This window comes from Martes martes (assembly GCF_963455335.1).
Source record: "Martes martes genome assembly, chromosome: 1".
In the NCBI taxonomy this organism is placed as follows: Eukaryota; Metazoa; Chordata; class Mammalia; order Carnivora; family Mustelidae; genus Martes; species Martes martes.
This window is the reverse complement of record NC_137888.1, coordinates 74,274,562-74,293,305: the sequence shown is the minus strand read 5'-3', so window position 1 is coordinate 74,293,305 and position 18,744 is coordinate 74,274,562. Positions and strand designations below refer to the sequence as shown.

At 44.2% G+C, this 18,744-nt stretch overlaps 1 protein-coding gene across 1 annotated transcript; it reads right to left on the bottom strand.

Moving 5' to 3' along the window:
• Positions 1-248: 248 nt before the first annotated feature.
• Positions 249-7,988, bottom strand: TM4SF1 (transmembrane 4 L six family member 1). The gene is made up of 5 exons (XM_080825618.1): positions 7,666-7,988; positions 6,178-6,267; positions 5,943-6,088; positions 3,013-3,193; positions 249-1,101 (listed from the first exon to the last, which is right to left on the bottom strand). Exons 1-5 carry the CDS (start codon positions 7,840-7,842, stop codon positions 1,087-1,089), a joined length of 609 nt encoding a protein of 202 aa, XP_080681744.1. The 5' UTR covers positions 7,843-7,988; the 3' UTR covers positions 249-1,086.
• Between the last annotated feature and the right edge of the window lie 10,756 nt (positions 7,989-18,744).

Below are 18,744 nucleotides of genomic sequence, written 5' to 3'. Positions count from 1 at the left end.
TGGAGCATCCAGTAGAAAGGAAAGTTACATATGTGGTGTAATGACCTCAACCCCAAGTGATGCAGAGCAACAACAATGAGTGGATGGCAGAGAAAGGTAGATGAGGGGGGCAAGGATGAGGCAGAGAAAGTGGGATAAAGCACCCAGAAGCCACAAAGCCCCCAGCAATAGGGGCTGCACTACCCACAGGCTGGGGAGGAAAAATAGGGAGAAAAATGGAGGAACTTTAAATAAAGGACAATGAAATTAAACATGGTAGTGGATACTTTATTTTGTTGGATTTCAACCATCAAGTTTTGGGGTTATTTCCTCACGGTCCTCCTGCCCTTCCTCCTCCTCCCCCATTTTCCCATGATGTTGATTAACTGTTTTATTCCATTTCCCATTTTTTCTTGTCTGAGTATCCAGGACTTTTTCTTTTTCGAGATGTGATCCTTAGCACTTGTCTTTGAAGGACAAAAGGTTTTCCACGTGTTAGAGCAAGGTAAGATGTGCAGGACTCCTGACAACATTGCTGGTGTTGACTCCGTCCTTTAGCTCGGGCATTCTCAACCAGCCGTCCTGCTCTGGGCAAGTATGTGTCTCTCGCAAAACTTGGAACAGTTCATAAAGGCCTCTTGTCAGAGATTGGCAGGCATATGAATGGGAAACACCATATAAACAGTGGGGAAAAAACCACATCTTTTCAAGTTGTTGGATTTTCTCCTTCATGGTCTTAAAAAAAAAAGTAACTAGACATCTTCCATTTAATAAACCGATGCACATACAATAGAAATGGGGAAATGATATTTATCCTTATAATGCTTCTCAAAAACGTTACTCAGGCCAGAGTTCATCTCAGCTACACTGAGGACCGACCGTCATTCAGTCAATAAATGACCTCATTTATTTTCACAGTCCTAAAAAAAAAAGGTTTGTTTGCTACGCTTGACATCACATGAAGATGCCAGTCTTTATACACATTTATAAAAGTAGAATATGTAAAGTATGATACAGTAGTACAAAGTTTTACAAATTAATACAAGTAGAATATATAAATTACAATGAAATAGAGGAAGGTTGTGGTTCTGTCTTGGGGTGGTTCATTTAGCAGTCATATCGCTGTAAAGAAAATGAGACAGGCATTAGGTCACCAGCAGGCTGAACAGACAACGATGCCATTTTCGTCCTAAAATTTCCGGTTTGAAGCAGACATAAAGCAGGCTGATGTCAACTTCAGCTGAGAGCCTGGACAATGCTCATGAAATGTTTCCTAAACAAAGGACACCCATTGTCCTCTCTGAGGAAAAGCTGCAGGAAAGGGCTATGAAAACGCAGCTTACCGGTGTTGAGTTGGCTCCGAATGTGTTTGGGGTAGGTTTTTAATCTTAGGGATTTTAGAGATAATGCCACAGGAGTTTCACCCAGGAGTGGGCTCAATGGAGGTAACTTTCTCATTCAATGCTACCAAGTTACAGACTTGACTCATCTACACTAAAAAACCTTGCCCTTTGAAAGTGTCTTTTGTCTGAGGAATAAAGCTAGCAGATCTGCACTGGCGTTTCTGGGAAGAAGCCATCCCTACCGTGAATTTCGGATGAGAAACCCCGTAGGACTATTTCCTCACCCCCCAACTCCTCCCACCCCTTGCCCCCCTACCCCCCACTCTCCCCACCCCACCCCCCAGCTCAGAGAGGAGGGTCACTCTAACAAACCACTGGCAGCAGCTGTGGTCACTGACATATTATGCCTCTTCCCAAAAGGGGCCTCATGTCCAGCGGGGCTGATGTCCAGCGGGGCCTCATCTAATTTAAACTCTGCTTTGTATGAAATTCAAGGTTAAAGATAGGTTACATTAAAGTAATTCTGAGAGGATTCTTCTCTGCCTCTCCCCAACCATATTGCCTGGAAATAACTCCACACTGAAAGTTTCCCACTGTGTTGTTTTCTTGGAAATATGGCAAGCTCCCAAAGGAAATTTTTAATCTTGCTGTATTCGCCTGATAAGGAAAACTAGATTTTTATTTTAACTTCCCCTCAAAAATTTTAGAAAGTTTCCACTTATTTACAGCAAGGTTTTTCATGGTAGCAGTGGGCCTTCAGTTTTCATTAGGTTTTGTCTTATTTTAAGAGAAAGAGACCTTGAACCAGGGAGTAAATGATTAGGAAAATAGAAATTAAGTTTCTGTTCACCTAATTCCGTTTTACAGAATAATGCATAAAACAAACAAGCTGGACTTCCATCAATTCATTAACACATGAGGTTTCTTTTTTAGGAAGATATAGAAACAAGAACTTTCCCTGCTACTAACAAATGCATACTTCTCTCTGAAATCATTTCCTCAGGAAACAAGTGCTTCCTGGTTTTCTTTCACCGTGAAAGGCTTTTGACAGGCTGCTATTCAAAGGTTACTAGTGATTCTCTGTGCTTAGCTGTTCCAGCATTTTTGTGATGCCTTTTTCGGAAGGAATTGTAAGAGATGCAACAGAACAGCAAGTATTGCGTACAGGCTTAGAGCAGGGGTTGTGGCATAAGATGACCCAGGATCCGAAGCCTGCTCCTTCCTGACTAGGGGATTGTAGACATATTGCTTAATCCCTGACTCATAGTGGCATCTGAAATGTGAGTGTAGCTGAGTGCCTAGTGCAAGGAAGGTTGACTACTATTTGTGTACGCTAGTTGGGAACATGAGAGCAAACACAGTTGTGCCTCTTTGGCTGGAGCCTGTGAAAGGAGTAGTGAGTTTGCTCTTGAAGGAACACTTTGTTTATGGACAGCATTTTCCTTATATACACGGAGCCAACTACAAAAAAACAAGATAACCCAGGGACTATGACACTCAAGGAAGCTTATTACCCAGAGCAAAACCATATGCTGTAAATGCTTTTGCCACAAAGATGGTATAAGGACAAATGCTGGTAAGTTGAGCAGCTTTTAATTTTGCCTTTTTTTCTTTCTCATGAAAACAATGGCATATTATAGTCATTGAATACCCCAGGACCAGGCTGTGACATTTTCACACAGTTTCTTACCTGTTGGCGAGAGCAGCAATAACCACATATTCCTCCCATCACTCCGTTTATTACTTGAATGAGACACAAGATGAATTCAATTCCACCGAGGGCCAAGAGGATAGAAAACAGAGAGACATTCCATTCAACGACATGTCTGGGTTCAATGCACTGGGACCATGTGGAGGTATCCAGAAGGTACCTGAGGATAAAAAAAAAGAAACTTCTGTCCCATGACCACACCTAATGGGATGTCTCATAAGCTACTTTCTGTGTGGTGCTTTTTTGTTCAGAGAAAAAAGAAATGAATTAATTCATTGACCTGTATCAAATTTTTCTAGTCCAAGTCATTTCACAAAGTGAGGAATTTAGCCCAGGTCATGTTGCAATGAGAAACATAAAATTCAGCAAATTTTATTGGGCATTCACTGTGAGTTAGACACTAAGCCTGGGCTGGGGGTATGATGGTGAACAAGGCATGGGCTTTGCCTTGGAAGAGCAAAGCCTCTAAGGGTGGAGACAAGACGCAATCGCATTGTGACAGGTATACTGATCAGGTAAACCAAGTTTGAGGAAGGGCGCATAACCTAGCCCTGGAGAGTACCTGCTTTTATAACTATTCCACAGGTCTGAGCTCCATGAAAACAGGAAGCAGAACTTTCATCGTTGTATATATAACTCCTAGACCAGTATCTGGCACATAGTAGGTACTCAACACTTTTAAAAGTAATTGAGGGGTGCCTGGGTGGCTCAGTGGGTTAAGCCTCTGCCTACTGCTCAGGTCATGGTCTCAGGGTCCTGGGATGGAGCCCCACATCTGGCTCTTTGCTCAGCAGGGAGCCTGCTTCCCCCTCTCTCTTTCTGCCTGCCTCTTTGCCTACTTGTGATCTCTCTCTCTCTGTCAAATAAATAAATAAAATCTTTAAAAAAAATAAAAGTAATTGAATGATAAATAATCTGAAGTCACTTTGAGAAATACTAGCAAACCATGCTGAAATTACGTATGACTGACTATACACACACACTTAAGTCATATACATATATATGTGACTTAGGAGATTTTCTAAATACCTGAATATTCTTACAGTCTGAAAAACTTCAACCTCTGATTATTCTCTTAGAATCTCAGCCTTTGCTACATCATAAAGCATGTGGATCCTTAATGAAATAGGATTCAATCATGTGGGAAAATCTGCAATTGACTTAATTCCACAAAGAGGTCTGGTATAAAACTCTTTTCTTATCAGTTTTTCTAAAACAGCAGAACAAAGGGACTTGGAATTAGAGACCTAACTTTGAAAGGCTCATTGAGCCAATCAGAAATTCAATTTGTTGATTAAAAAAAAAGAACTCTGTCCTTATGACCCTGTCTTTCTGCCTATCAGTGGGGAAAAGAATTTGTCATTTTAGGACACAACGTAAAAAAATTCTTCAGCCCCACTTGCCTATCGAGCAATTAATCACCGGCTTGTGACCATTAGTTATTTCCCATACTGGTCTCCTTGGACAGGTTGAAGTGAGGAATGATGTAGAAGCAGAAGGTTTTTTACAGAAGCTGGAGTGGGTCAGGGGAGGGGCATACGCTCAAACAGCTGTAAAAATATTTAGTGATACTTGCCCTTCTCCTTGCATTCCAGCGACATTCATCATGATCACTTTTAGAGGTGGGTTTGTACAGTCGTTTGTATGCCTGTGCATACGTGAATAACCAATTTCTACTAGTACATTCAGTAGGTTCTGAACAAAGTTGAATCAAGATCAAAAACCATTTTGACCACCGAAATTTCAAACCCCTCTAAGTGCTAATTTTCTTTCCGAGGCTACCTTGGCTGTATTCATTGTAAGTTAGGAGATAGTATAAACAGCTAACAAAGGCCATGGTCAGAGTGTGTCAGTTTCTGTGACAAATACTTTACGTTTATTATCTCATTAATCCTCCTGACAACTGCCCCTGGTTTTATCCGACAAATGAAGTAACAGAAAAACACAGAGCTCAGTCCACTTTATCCTGGTTGCTGAGGGAGAAATGCAGAGCTGGGACGGAATCCAGGTCCATGTAATTCCATATTCATGATTTATGAACTCCCTATATGCTACACAATTCGTGGGGGATAAATAGTCTTGATGATATAAAGGCAATCGAAATTCATTACTCATATTATTTTCACTCATGAATCTCATAACTAAGCTTTTCAAAATTCAAAGAAGGATGTCATTCATTTGTCATCATGTACATCAGTTTCTGTCCGCTATTTCTGATCTTTCCTCAATAATGGATAAGAAAGAAGCATCGACATAAAATAAAAGACCTTAAATTATCCTGATGTTAAAGTCGTGTATCAGACCTGTCTCCTATGGGCTGATCACTTTAAATAAAGAGTTTGTTGTATGTAGTTATTATGTTATACGTGACTGTGTGTATGGGAGTTCTATGATCTACCCTGGACTTTGGTTAAATTCATATGCTTTCCATCCATATTATGTAATGATTCCATAATATTTTCTTATAAAACAGTAAAGTCAGCTAATCATTCTGGTATAGCGGACACGCCGTATGAGCACAAACTCTATAGCCAGGCTGCCTGGGTTCAAATCCTGACTGTCCATGTCCTTCCCAGCAATGTGACTTTGAATAAGTTCCTGCAACTCTCTATGCCTCCTTTTCCTCATCTGTAAAATGGAAGCAATAGTGGAAGTCAACGCACCCCTATTAAATTTATCCCTAAATTTATGATGAGGGCTGACTCAGGGAATCCATTAAAAAGCAAAGAGAGCTTCTCCGGGTCGGGGATCCACGCTCTGACACCGCCGCCTGGTGCCCGAGTCAGTGCGAAGACACCTGGCGGAGCGGACGGACGCTCGGCTGACCACTGCCCGTCTAACCTGCTGGGTTGGCCACTGTACCAGGCGGCGGATGAGAACGCGTGGCCCGACGGGAAACCATTACTCACTGTCCTTCGGTGTTGGCAAAGGTGTAGTTCCACTGGCCCAAAGAATTAAGACATTGTGGTCCTTCCGCCAAGCCCAGGGCTGCCACGATGACACAGTAGCCAGATCCCGCGACTCCGATCAGAGCAGCCAGGACAGAAGAAAACATCTGGCGAGAGCAGAAAGGGAGGAAGTGAGCCCGCGAGGCCCCAGCCGCCTCCCAAGGACCGTTTCCACCCCAGGAGCTGGAGCACCTACCGCGCATCTCTTGCCGCAGTTTTCGTGGCCACAGCAGCCGCAGCAGTCGTCCTCTTCCAGCCCGATGAACACAAATGCCGGCAGGAACATCTGGTTCGAAAACAGGGAAACCAAAGTCACCTCCTTGCCCCCAAATCGAAGCCTGTCATAAGAATCCGGCTAAGCATCTTTTGCTAGAATATATTTCTTTCTGACAGTGGTGGATGGCTTTGGATTCGCTTGCCCAAGGCTCTCAAAGAATGTAAAACCAGGAGGAGCACAAAAGCCCTCTAAGTGGGGTGCCTGCTTGTTTGCATGTAATGTGTCTTTAGGGTGAGCGTGCAGGATGGTAGGGCTCAAAGAGTAACCTATGAAAGAGTTTCTTCTACAAGAGTTCCTAGCACCGTCCCTCAGCTCTGGATGAAACTCTTAAACTCTGTCTTTAAATCTGATTTTTCCCCCCTTGTAAAACATAGATGATACTAACAGTCTTTCATAGAATAACTGAAAATTTTCATAAATAGGAGAGATGAAGACACTATATAGTAAGTATGAACTGCTTTTTTGATGATACTATTTTATGATTGTTGCTTCATAATAAAGCTCTTTAAATAAAGTATGAAGTACTCTGAGTTTGAGATCAAAAGAAGCTTAAACAGGTGCGATGTTACATGAAGGACAAATGATTATGCGAACATGATAATAAAGCTTCATAATAATGTATTCAATTTAAATGTTATAATGTCTTTTCCTGGCTAAGAAAAATATTCTGTGTGGTACTAGCGATTCCATAAAATGTCTTTCTAGAATTCTCAATCCCAGCATTTAAAGTGGCAAACTCGAGTTCATCCACATTCTTTCCATGCTGTGGTTGAAGTTAATACTTTCAGCTCCCAGGTTGGCAGGCAAATTCCTCTCACTTCAATTAAAAACAAACCTTGGAAAAAACAACACATTCCACTGTGAGCTTCAGACCCTGATCTGCTGCTAACTGTAGGATTTTTCCTAGACACCACACCCAGGATTACATAAAGGAGAAAATTTATAGTTCTTTCTGAATAGCAATACACTCATAACTCATGATTTTTTTTTTCTGCCATAGATGCCTGAGAATAAACAGCAGAGAATTTGGATCCCAAACTGTTGATTTAGACAGAGAACCAGTGGTGTCCTCCCGGCTCCCCAGAGTAAATGTTAAATGCCCACCCCCTCCAGTACTAGAAACTCTATAGTCTCTCAGATCTGATTTAAAAGCTAATATCTGTTTTCTAACTGTAAAGTAAGAGAGGATAGCAAAAGGTAGTCCACTGTGAGTTGAAAGAGGATTTTGTAAACCATCTAACAAAATTAATACACCAGACCTATCCAACTTTCGTGTGATCTGCTTTCCAAAGAAGAACAAACAGAAATAACTGGATTTGGAAGGAGGCACTGTAGAAACATTTCCATGAGAACCCCTCATTAACGGAAGAGAATAGTTTAAGCTTCTAATAATTCTGAACAACTTACCAGCAAGCCCCCTCCCACGATGCCGGAAAAGAACCACACAAAGCGGCTGAGATGGTTTTCAGAGGCATATTTTGTTTCCCCATTGGGAAAGTAAAGCAAGATATTAGCCACAATGCAGAGGATGGCCAGCCACACCAGGGAATGTCCAATGCATCGTGCACATCTGCCGTAGCACATGGTGGCAGAGAGTCTGGGAGGCTTTCCCCCTTCCCTCTGCAGCTCAGCGAGGGCTCGAGTCAGAGGAGAGTGTGCCTGCCTGGGGAGAAAGCAGAAGCAGTTCTCAGCCCATCCCTGAACCTCTTAAATACTCTGAGTTCTTAGTCATTGGGTGGGTGAGGTACTTTGCTTTCATTGGTCCTGATCGCAGGCTCCCGTTGGGGTTGGGGAGGGGGGAAGGCAGGGGGAATGTCCCGCCCTTCCGATGAAATCCTTGAGACAAGCGAAACCAGGGTAGGACGTGAGAAACAGCCTCAGTCATAGGCAAGGAAGAAAATGATTAATCTTCACCAAGACATTCACCGTGCTATTCCTTCACAGGACAAAGAGCTGACAGGGGCGTCTGATACGACTTTCCAGTAACCGTCGAGTGCCTGCAGCTTTCCGAGCCGGTAGAGGCTTTGCGAGGCAGCGAGCTGGGATCCTGCCCCATGCAGCTCTCTGGACAGCTTCCAGTTGGACGGCTCCGTGTCCACTTCCACTTTTGCCCTGGCTTAATTCCAGACCTGGGGCTGTCCTGAGCCCCGAGCTTGTCTCCTTGTCTGTGAAAGACGAGGGGGCTGCCAGCCATGCCCCCACAGATCTGAGGAGGTTGTTGGGAACATTCCTGAGCCATCTTCTTTCCTCTGCCTACTGTGTGCTCTGCAGATCGGCTCCAACTGTCCAGCTTTCCCTGAGAGCTGCCTCTAACACAAATCTGGCACCAAAACAAAGGTGGTATTTGTCCACACAAAGGGCTCGGGCGCCTTTTTATTCCTGAGGATTGCTCTCAGGCAAAGGGATCCCGGGAAGGGCCAAGGGAGGCCTAAAGCATGGGGAAAGGTTAAAAAGAAAAAGAAATTGAAAAAGAAAAAAAGAAAAGAAAAGAAAAGAAAAAGAGAAAGGAAGAGAAGAGAAAGGGACTTGGCAAGCGGAGCGGGGATGGGGGGCTAGACAGAGAGAAACTGGAAAGAGTGGGGATGCACGGTTTTTGGTCAGGACTCAGGGTCTCCCTGTGGTCCACCAGCGAGCCCCTGAGCTGGCTGTTGCAGGCTCGCAAATGAAGGCAGAGGAAGGGTGTTACGCTGACTTTTTTACGCAGCAGTCTTGCATCCTTGCAGAAGGAGGGGTCAGACTCGGAAGAAGTTCAGCCCTTGAATAGCAGGTTGTGCAGGCCAGATGGGCTGGGGGAGTACGGAGTGACAGGTGGGGCCAGGACTAGAGGGGCCCTGTCCCTGGGACAGAAGAGGGAGTGAAGAGGCAAATGGCCAAGATGGGGTGTTGTTAGTTCGGAAGAGGAAGGTGAGCAAGGCGGGGGGATCTGGGAGCTCAGGCTGCGGCCAGAGGCTGAAGGATTTGGGCCAAAACTGGAGGGCAGGACATATTCCAAATGTGAGGAGGCTAGCTGGGGTTAGTCACAGAATCGGGACTGGGAGGAACATACTAACAAACGTGGGGCCATGATCCAGACTGGCCTGAGGAAAGAGGTGGATAGAAAAGAGAGCGAGGGCGGGGAAGGCTGGAACCACCTGCCTGCTCAGGTATAGGAAGACAGATTTTCACAAGAACATCACTCCGTTACCACCACGTACCTTCTGTCCTGGCTTTAGGTCCTCATGGAGCAAAGAGTCCACGGTATCAGGGCCTGGGGTGGTGTCCAGGTGAGCGCCTGGGCCCTTTGTTAAGGCATCATCATTGCAAACCTCCACTCTGCTGATCTCTCCCACCTGGGGCCAAAATGGGGCGAACAACCCTGTCACGACTTTGCTCCTGTGTGCTTAATCGCCTTCCCCCTTCCTCCTCACCCCTACGGTCAGCAGGGCGTGAAGAAGAGAGTGAGGGGCAGGCGGAAAGTGTGGAGTGACAGCCCACCTCTGCTGTTTCCCTGTCTGGGGGATCAGGCAAGTCATCACACTCGTGGGACCCTGTTTTCTACTCTATACAACACGCGGCAGGACTAGATCAGCTGTTCTTGAGGTTTTGAGACTCTTGTGAGGATACGGACCCTCTCCCCCCAACCCCAAAATATACAGGTATGCAAGCACACACGCTTCATTCCATTTCAGGGGTTCCAGGGGTTCCCTGAAGCCCGTTATAGAGGATTTGCTTGCACATTTCGCCAGGTGGGCCCTGTCTGGAGACCATCTGCATCGCAGGTGCAGACACTTGGTCCGCTCTCAACACAGTGAATACGAATCATGGGGGATGAGGCCCCATCATCTGAACTTTCTTACGAACATTTCAAATGAGTCTTGTGTTTCGCTCAGGTTGGGAATCACCGGCCTGGTCCCCGGGCCAGGTAAATATCATGTGTAGTAGATGTTCCCCGAGGCCACTCCCACCTCCAGTGGTTCCTCAGCTCCCAGGCAGACATACAGAGTTTGTGCGTGGATCGTGGGGGACACATTACACAACCATGTAAGTCCCTTGCAGGCTTGAGCTGACCAAATTCACTTGTAACATGGAGTCCATCCACCACGCCCAGACTCCTGTCATTCTACATAGTACCTTCTGCTTCTGCCCCAAATCAGGGTCCTTTTTGGGTTAGGTTCCTGGTGTAAGACCAGATATGTTTTTCAGGACAATTGTTTAACCCCTTGGCTCTCATCCTAGGCAGACTTTGCCCTACAGGCCTTTCTCCTGGCTGTGAACGTTCAGCCTCCTGGGCAGAGCTGCGATCTCCATGAACACTTTCTGGGCTCCATCCGATTCTCCAAACCCCATCCCCAGCCCTGCCCCAACTTCTGTTTCCCCCACTCCCATCGTCTTTATTCTAAGCATTATCTTCTCTCAGCGCTTCCTGCTGCCGGGTTCTGCTCATACATCCCCTCAAAGAGGCCGTCTCCAAAGACCCCATCTAATAGTGGGAGGCCCCCTGCCCCAGCTACTCTTCATCACATCACCCTGTTCTATTACCATCCCAGACTTTATCATCCATGAAATGTTGCCGTATATTCATTCACTCGTTTCCTTTTCTGTTGTCTGTCTCCCCTCCTCTGAGTGGGGAACCCTTTTGGCCTCGTCCACCCTTGCTTCCTGCGGCCTGGAACAATGCCTGCTACGTGGTGGAGAGTCCGTAAATGTTTGCTGGAAAAACTAACTGAATAAATAAATGAACCGATGAATTCTTAAGCCTATTCTTATCAGGCTGATGCTCCAGACCTTCCACCTTCAATCCTGTTATGGTCCCTTGTGAACCTCACTAAAAACCCCCTTAGCTGTTCACACCATTACTCCCAGGTCCTGCCACTGCTGGACTGGTTGGGGCAAGTTATTAACCCTTCTGCGTCTCAGATTCTCTCCTTCTTTTCCAGCAAGATTTCTTGAGCTCCTACTATGTTTTCTAAGTTCTGGGTATATACATAGCAGTCAACAAAACAAACGAAATTCCCTGCGCTTAAAGAGAGTTCGTTCTATCAGAAAGTCAGAGGCAAATACAACATAATATTAAATAAATAAAATACCTTGTGCATTAGCGATAAGTGCAGGAAAGGAGACTGGGCGAGGAAGGGAGACAGCCTCCTGAAACATAATAATAGATAGGATAATAATAATAATAGGATAATAATAGAACCTACATCACAGAGTTGATGCACAAAGTGAGTTGATGTGTGCAAAGCATGGCATTTAGCGATCACTCAATAAATGCTACTTATTAGCACTTACTCTTTTCATTAGCCCACTGTCCCGGGCAAGATGTCTCTACTCCCTTTATGATATAGCTACTTCTCTGGGATCCCATCACTCCAATATGTATTGGATCCCTTTGTTGTCTTTTGTAATTGATTTTTAGATACTGGAGTTCCCACAGTGTTATTAAAAGTTCACTTTTGGGGCGCCTGGGTGGCTCAGTGGGTTAAAGCCTCTGCCTTCGGCTCAGGTCATGATCTCGGGGTCCTGGGATCGAGCCCTGCATCGGGCTCTCTGCTCAGCAGGGAGCCTGCTTCCCTTCCTCTCTCTCTGCCTGCTTCTCTGCCTACTTGTGATCTCTGGCTGTCAAATAAATAAATAAAATCTTAAAAAAAAAAAGTTCACTTTTACCTCCCTTGTTCCCTCTGAAATCAGCCTCAAGGCACGAATGAATACCTTGGAAAGAGTGGTCTTTACTTGACCACAGGACTGCCAGTCTCTGAGCACTGGACACTGGTTCTCAGCCCCATGTTTTGGGTATGCTGTCCCACTGCCAGAAAGACCCTGTTCTTCCTTCTCACCATGGTCCACCCCACCCGGCTGTGTTCCCTCTGCTGAACTCATTACTTTTTCCATGACACCTTCTATCGCACCCTGCCTGCCTCCTTCCTAGACCTGCTCATCCCTCCTACACTGTCCTTTTACACACCCCCACCCAGCACCAATCAAACCACGATACACTGATGTGTATCTTTATCACCTTTCAATAGTAAGTGCTAAATTTTATTCAAATAAATAGGGGAGTTGAATATGTTCTGTTCTAAGGTTATTTGCTTTTAAGCAAAGCCAAAATGTCTTATGGAAAGTTAGGCAAAATTGGCACTTGTTACATTAAAAAAATTTTTTTGTAAGATTTTATCTATTGATTTGAGAGAGAGAGATCATAAGCAGGGGGAAGAAAGAGGGAGAAGCAGACTCCCTGATGATCAGAGAGCCCAATGCGGGTCCCAGTCCCAGGACTCCAGGACCATGACCCGAGCCAAAGGCAGATGTCCAACCAACTGAGTTACCCAGGTGCCTGTTACATTTAAGTTTTAAAGTGTTCAATTTTACCTGTCATTCACATGAGCAGCTGGTATGACTTCTTATGGTGAGCTCTCCTGACCTTTTGATATGTAGAATGTGGCTTCAAGAATAATTCCAAGGGAAATTCCTTTTGATCATATCAAGTACCATAAACACAGAGGTTTTAATGTTGGAAGAAACCTCAAGAGAGTGAATGGTTCCACTCCTGAATCTTTATGGCCATATTATAGTTAAATCCACGAGGGTTAAAAACTCTTTCCAATATCATCTAGCTATGATATGGGGCAGTGGAAATGAGTTACTTTTAAGAACTAATGTCAATAGTCTATGATTCTGTGTGGTTGGGGGATTCCAAGAGAAGATTTAAACCCCAACATCCTGCCCTTGGTTGCTTTCTTCCACATGTGTTTTGCCTTCTTCATTGGGAAAGCACTAGTCTCTCACTGGTTTGAACATGAAAAATATAATGATTCATACATGGTATCCATACTCATTAGAGCTTTTTTGACTACAGTTGACTCTTCAACAACATAGGGGTTGGGGTGCTGAAATTGAAAATTCACATATTACTTTTGGCTCTTCAAAATGCTAGTAGCCTACTGTTAAGGAATAGCTTACCGATAACATAAACAGTAGACTAACACATATTTTGGGTATTATATGTATTCTATACTGTATTCTTATAATAAAGTAATCTAGAGAAAAGAAAACGTTCTTAAGAAAATCATAAGGAAAAGAAAATACATTTATAGAGCTGTACTGTATTTATCAACACAGCCTGAGTTAAGTGGGTCTATGCAGTTCAAACCCTGGTGTTCAAGGGCCAACTGTATAAGTAGCAGAAGCCAGTCCCAGCTACATTGACAAAGGGGCATTAATTATAAACTAAAAGGTACAGATGCAGATGGAGTAATAGCACACATGGACGGGGGAACCAAACTCTGTAGGAAATCCAGAATGTCTTCAGTCTCCATCTGGTCTCTTTTTGATTCTTCTATCCTTAACTGCATCTTCCTAATGTGGACTCATTTCTCTCTTTCACAGTCCACACAGAAGAATATGGCTACTTACAGTTCCCAAGTTGACATTTTTCTCTGCTCAAAATACCCATCAGCCTCAGATTCTGAACAGTGGGAGTTACCCTGGACAAGGCTGGGGCGTGCCCACATGTGTGGAGACTGAATAAACATGGTTGCTGGGAGCCCTCTCTGCCCCCAAGCATCGTCAAGGAATGGTGAGCATAGGACCAGGCAGAGACGCTGGGAGCTGTACTTCATTTGAAACTATAATCAGGGTGTACGACTGTCGCAACAGAAAGGCAGAGAGAAGGAACAGTGTTGAGCCATCACATAGCTACAATCTCCTGGCTTTCTCCCCATCTTTGATTGAATCTCAATTCTTGGTTTATTCTTGGTTTTAAAATAAGATTCTTGGGGCGCCTGGGTGGCTCAGTGGGTTAAAGCCTCTGCCTTTGGCTCAGGTCATGGTCCCAGGGTCCTGGGATCAAGCCCGGCATCAGGCTCTCTACTCAGCGGGGAGCCTGCTTCCTCCTCTCTCTCTCTGCCTGCCTCTCTGCCTCCTTGTGAGCTCTCTGTCAAATAAATAAAATCTTAAAAAAAAAAAAAAGCTTCTTGGCCCAAGATTGAACCAGTTTACCTTCACCCTCATCGACCTTTCTCCCTGATTCCCCATCCCCGTCTGGTAGTTGCAGTTCAACGTTTCACAGCAGTCCTGTTACCCCCTCACCAAACCAGGTCTCATTGCCATGTCCAAACAAGGCAGCTCCTGGGATGCCAGCTCCATGGTCTGAAGCTCAGGATGTGGCTCTGGCTGCTCAGAAGGGCTGGCCCGCTCCCTTGAGGGATAGGTGAGCTGAGGGCATCCAGAACATGCCGGTGACAGCCAGCACACAAATACGAACACTCAAAAATGAATGTTTTCTAGTTTGAGTATCTTTTCCTTGGGTTTTGTAATAAAGCCAGGCATATGAGATGGTGGAGGGCCTCAAAAATCCTCTGAGTCTCAATGGAGAGTGGCCTGTGTGTTTCTCAAACCACACACACTGATTCACCCCTAGGGAAACAAGGAATCTCTGGGGGTGGAGACAGGAACCTGCACTTTAGGAAAGTTCTCTAAGTGATTCTATCGCATAGCCAGAGTGGAAATCCACTGAAGTAGGTGGTCCAAGGAGGACACTGAGATCTAGAGGGATTCACTTAAGTTCAGAAGAAAAGCCACAGATTAAATGAAAACAAAACCACAAACAAATGAAAAATTAAAACTAATCCAGCTGCTTCTGGATTTTGAACCTGATCGACCAGGTGGTTCTCTTTATGATTCTTTTGCTTCCCTGAATCCCAGATGCCTTTAGGGAGAATGACAAAACTGTTATGCAGTTTCTGTACATTTAGGGGAAGGTGGAGAGGACAATTAAATAGTGTGCAGAATAGACACGTGTCAGTCCCTCCCACGTCATAATTGAACTTTACAGCTCTCCTGTGTGGAGCTGTCTCCAGGTGAGGAAACAGAGACTCAGATGGGTTAAGTATGCAGGCTAAAGTCACAAGGCTTGTGAGTGACGTGCTCTGTATTCCTAGTCAGGTCTCTCTGACTCAGATACACATGCTCTTCCTTCACACATTTGGCTTACTTCTACGACTTCACAACACCCTCACCAATGAAAAACCACCAAATTAAAGGGCCGCCTTTTTTTTTTTTTAATCTGCTTATTTATTTGAGAGAGGGGGAAAGAGAGCAGAGGAAGGGGCAGAGGGAGAGGAAGAGAGAATGTCAAGCAGACACCGTGTTGATTGTGGAGACTGACCCGGGGCTCAATCTCACTGGCGGAAATCAAAAGTCAGACACTTAACTGACGGAGCCACCCAGGCACCCCTAAAGGACTTTTTATTTGACATTTTCAAACAACAAAATTCCAAGACATTAATCATTTGGGTTCTACTTTAACTGGATAAATGATTTAAAATTAACCTGGTGTTTTTCAAGTGAGAAGATATTAAATTGTCAGAACTCTGGTGCATGGCACAGTATGAAGACTATGGCAGTATTCAATAAACTTGGATTTAATGTAGCAAAATCATACCGTCAACAATCACGATATGAGCACAATTAGAAGGAAAAAATAGGGGCGCCTGGGTGGCTTAGTGGGTTAAGCTTCTGCCTTCGGCTCAGGTCATGATCTCCTGGGTCCTGGGATTGAGCCCCACATCAGGCTCTTTGCTCAGCGGGAAGCCTGCTTCCCCCTCTCTCTCTGCCTGCCTCTCTGCTTACTTGTGGTCTCTCTCTCTCTTTCTCTTTGTCAAATAAATAAATAAAATCCTTTTTTTTTTTTAAAGGAAAAAATAGTAACTAATTTTTCCCACATTTAGTATAGGAAAGAAATACTAAAGCTTATTTTCATTTCCTTTACTCCAGTCTAATGTGTAAAAGGATTTCCCTACCTGGCCTTGGAATTTATATAAAAAATACGCTTGCCTTTCTTCAGAAAGGTTAGGGCAAAAGTCTCCCCCTCGTCTCTCATGCCAATTAAAATTCAATTCCATGGGGCATCTATCAGTCGGGAGTCGAAGATCACACAAAAATGAGAAGTGAAGGCAGCTGACTTGGAGCAGAATTTCAGGTATCACTTTCCAGGGATCCCTGGTGACAGAAGAGCTTTTATGTGTGTGCATGTGGTTGAGTTCTGAATAAAAAAATCTTCCTGCTGTACATTTGTTTAGTTGTCTCTATGACTTCAACACTCTTAGAGACTCAGACTGAAGCATAAGGGGCAGTGTGAGCGTTCTCCAAGTAACCATTCCAAGCTGGTGAGTTAATACTCCACCTAGACCTTGTGGCCTTGCCACTCTCAGTCAAACTGGTTTTTGTGGCTGTCAGTCAAAGTCCAACATGGCACTTTTCCCACTGATACTGAACGAGCTGAAAACTCGGGTTACAGCTGATTTTGCCTTAGGGAATTTTACTGAGAAGGGCATTACAGCAGTGGAGCAACTGAGACCCGGTGTGTGCCCGTGTGAGACCGAGAGACAGACAGACAGACAGACAGCAAGGAAACATGATAGGTTTGAGTTGGCTACAAGGATTGCTTCTGGCCAGGGTGGCTGGTTGACCTTCCTTCTACTTCTCTGTCCATAGTCTCTGCCTGGCATTGATGGAGGAGGATGGAAGCATTACTGCCCATGTAAGCATTACCCTTGCATCTAATGTAAACACCATGCCTCAAATTTCCTCCCCAGAAAGGGAGGTGAGATTCTAACTAGCTGAATCATCTAGTGACAACGCCTTTCATTGTGTTAGGTCACAAAAAACACAGTAGTAGCCTACTCTGGGAACCCTGATGGGAAATCCACCCCATTTTCATGTTAAATCGTTAGTCTGGCCTGTTGCAAATGACTAAAAGATTCTACAGAGTCATGAGTTTTCAACAAAGTAATTTGGAAATTACTTTGTCAGACCTAGAAGATGAGGGGAAAAAAACTTGAGCAAGAATTGCAAAGGGACTGAAATACCAATTGGAAGCATAAAAATTATGTAGAATATTGCTAATGCTTTTACTCCTGCCCCGTGGGAACCAAATCAGCTTCTCTGGTGAGAGACTTTAGAATAGCTGTCTCTGTGAGTCATTAAATCAGGAATTTGGGATAGAATGGGAGTTGTAAGTTGTCCAGGGAATGTTATTAAAAGCAAGCTGGGGATGTGGAGTCCCTGCTTTGCCTTATAGCTCCTTTTGCAGACAGCTCTCTGGCAGCTCTCACTCCCCCTCAAGGGAACACCAGGGAAAACTGACTGCAGGGCCTTGTCCTCCTCTTCCACTTGCCGGCTGCCTATCCAGTGCTCCTGGTGTGTTCTGTGATGACATGATGATCAGAATCCCAGATACAACGTGATATCCAGGTGTGGCACCAGTTTTGTGTGTTTCTTTCTTTCTTTTTTTTTAATAATTAGAAAAAAGAACATGAACATAAACAAGTGGAAAGCATTTTTTTAAAAATATAGGGATATCCTCTAACTTCTCACAATATATTAAAAATAATTTAAAAATTATCATGGGGAATTTTTAAGGACCTCTGACAAACTCACTTTTTATTTATGTTCTGAAAAGGACATAAATCAAGATTTCCCTCTCATTTTCATTCTTCTGAAAGAGTTTCTGATCAACATGAGGATCATTCATTCCACAAATATTAACTGAATATCTGTGTGCCCTGCGTGAGTCTAAGAACTTTACCTGTACATCTCACTAAATTCTCACAGCAATGTTTTGAAGTAGGTATATACATACCATCATATAGGTGATCAAATGATAAGAGTTTAAATGACTTTCCCAAGGCCTCACACCTTATGCATGGTAGCTAGGATTTGGATTCAGGCAGTCAGTCCAGCCACTCTCTTACTCATTACACCATATTGCCTCCAACCTCGGGGCCTTGGTCAGATGAGAGAAAGTATTGCCACAAGCGTTGATACCCTTGTACATAAAATACACTTAGGGCCCAAATATTGGTTTCTAAATGCCATTCTCCAATAAAAGGAACCAAGACTCTTTGAAGAAATGGCTGATTCTAGAACTGAAGCAAGGAAAACACAAGATAATTCTGGAATATCTTGTTGTGCTAGTGTTCTATGTTTTTGTATGCAATGGTTGGTCAGGCATGGCCACAAAGACACAGAAGTTTGGGGAAACAAACTAGATGATGCTCACAGCCCTAGAAAAAGGAGGAGCAGGGCCACCTGGAAAAAACACCAGCATGGTGAGGAGGCAAAAGGGGCAGGAGTGGGGAAAGAGGCCAGGCCACCTTCATTGAAACTTCAAGGGCAAATCAAAGCAGGACAGTCTAACCAATTTAAGATTAGCTAGTTTGATTCATTTCAGTGAGCTCTCAGCTACAGGAATGGCCCCTATTTGTCTGGCATTTGGCCCTGGGGTGGTCCAGGCAAAGTGATACTGTTTCACGTGTTCAAGGGCCTGAGAGAGAAGCTCTAACTCTGAATAGGCTAGTTTGCATATCAAAGACATGCTCAAGGCCAGGCCTTTGCTATCTCCCAGCACGACCACTTAGCCTCCCAATATGAACCTCCAAGTATGAATTCTTTTTATTTTATTTAGTATTTCAGGTTAGCATTTTGTTTTGCACTTCAGGCCATGAAGTT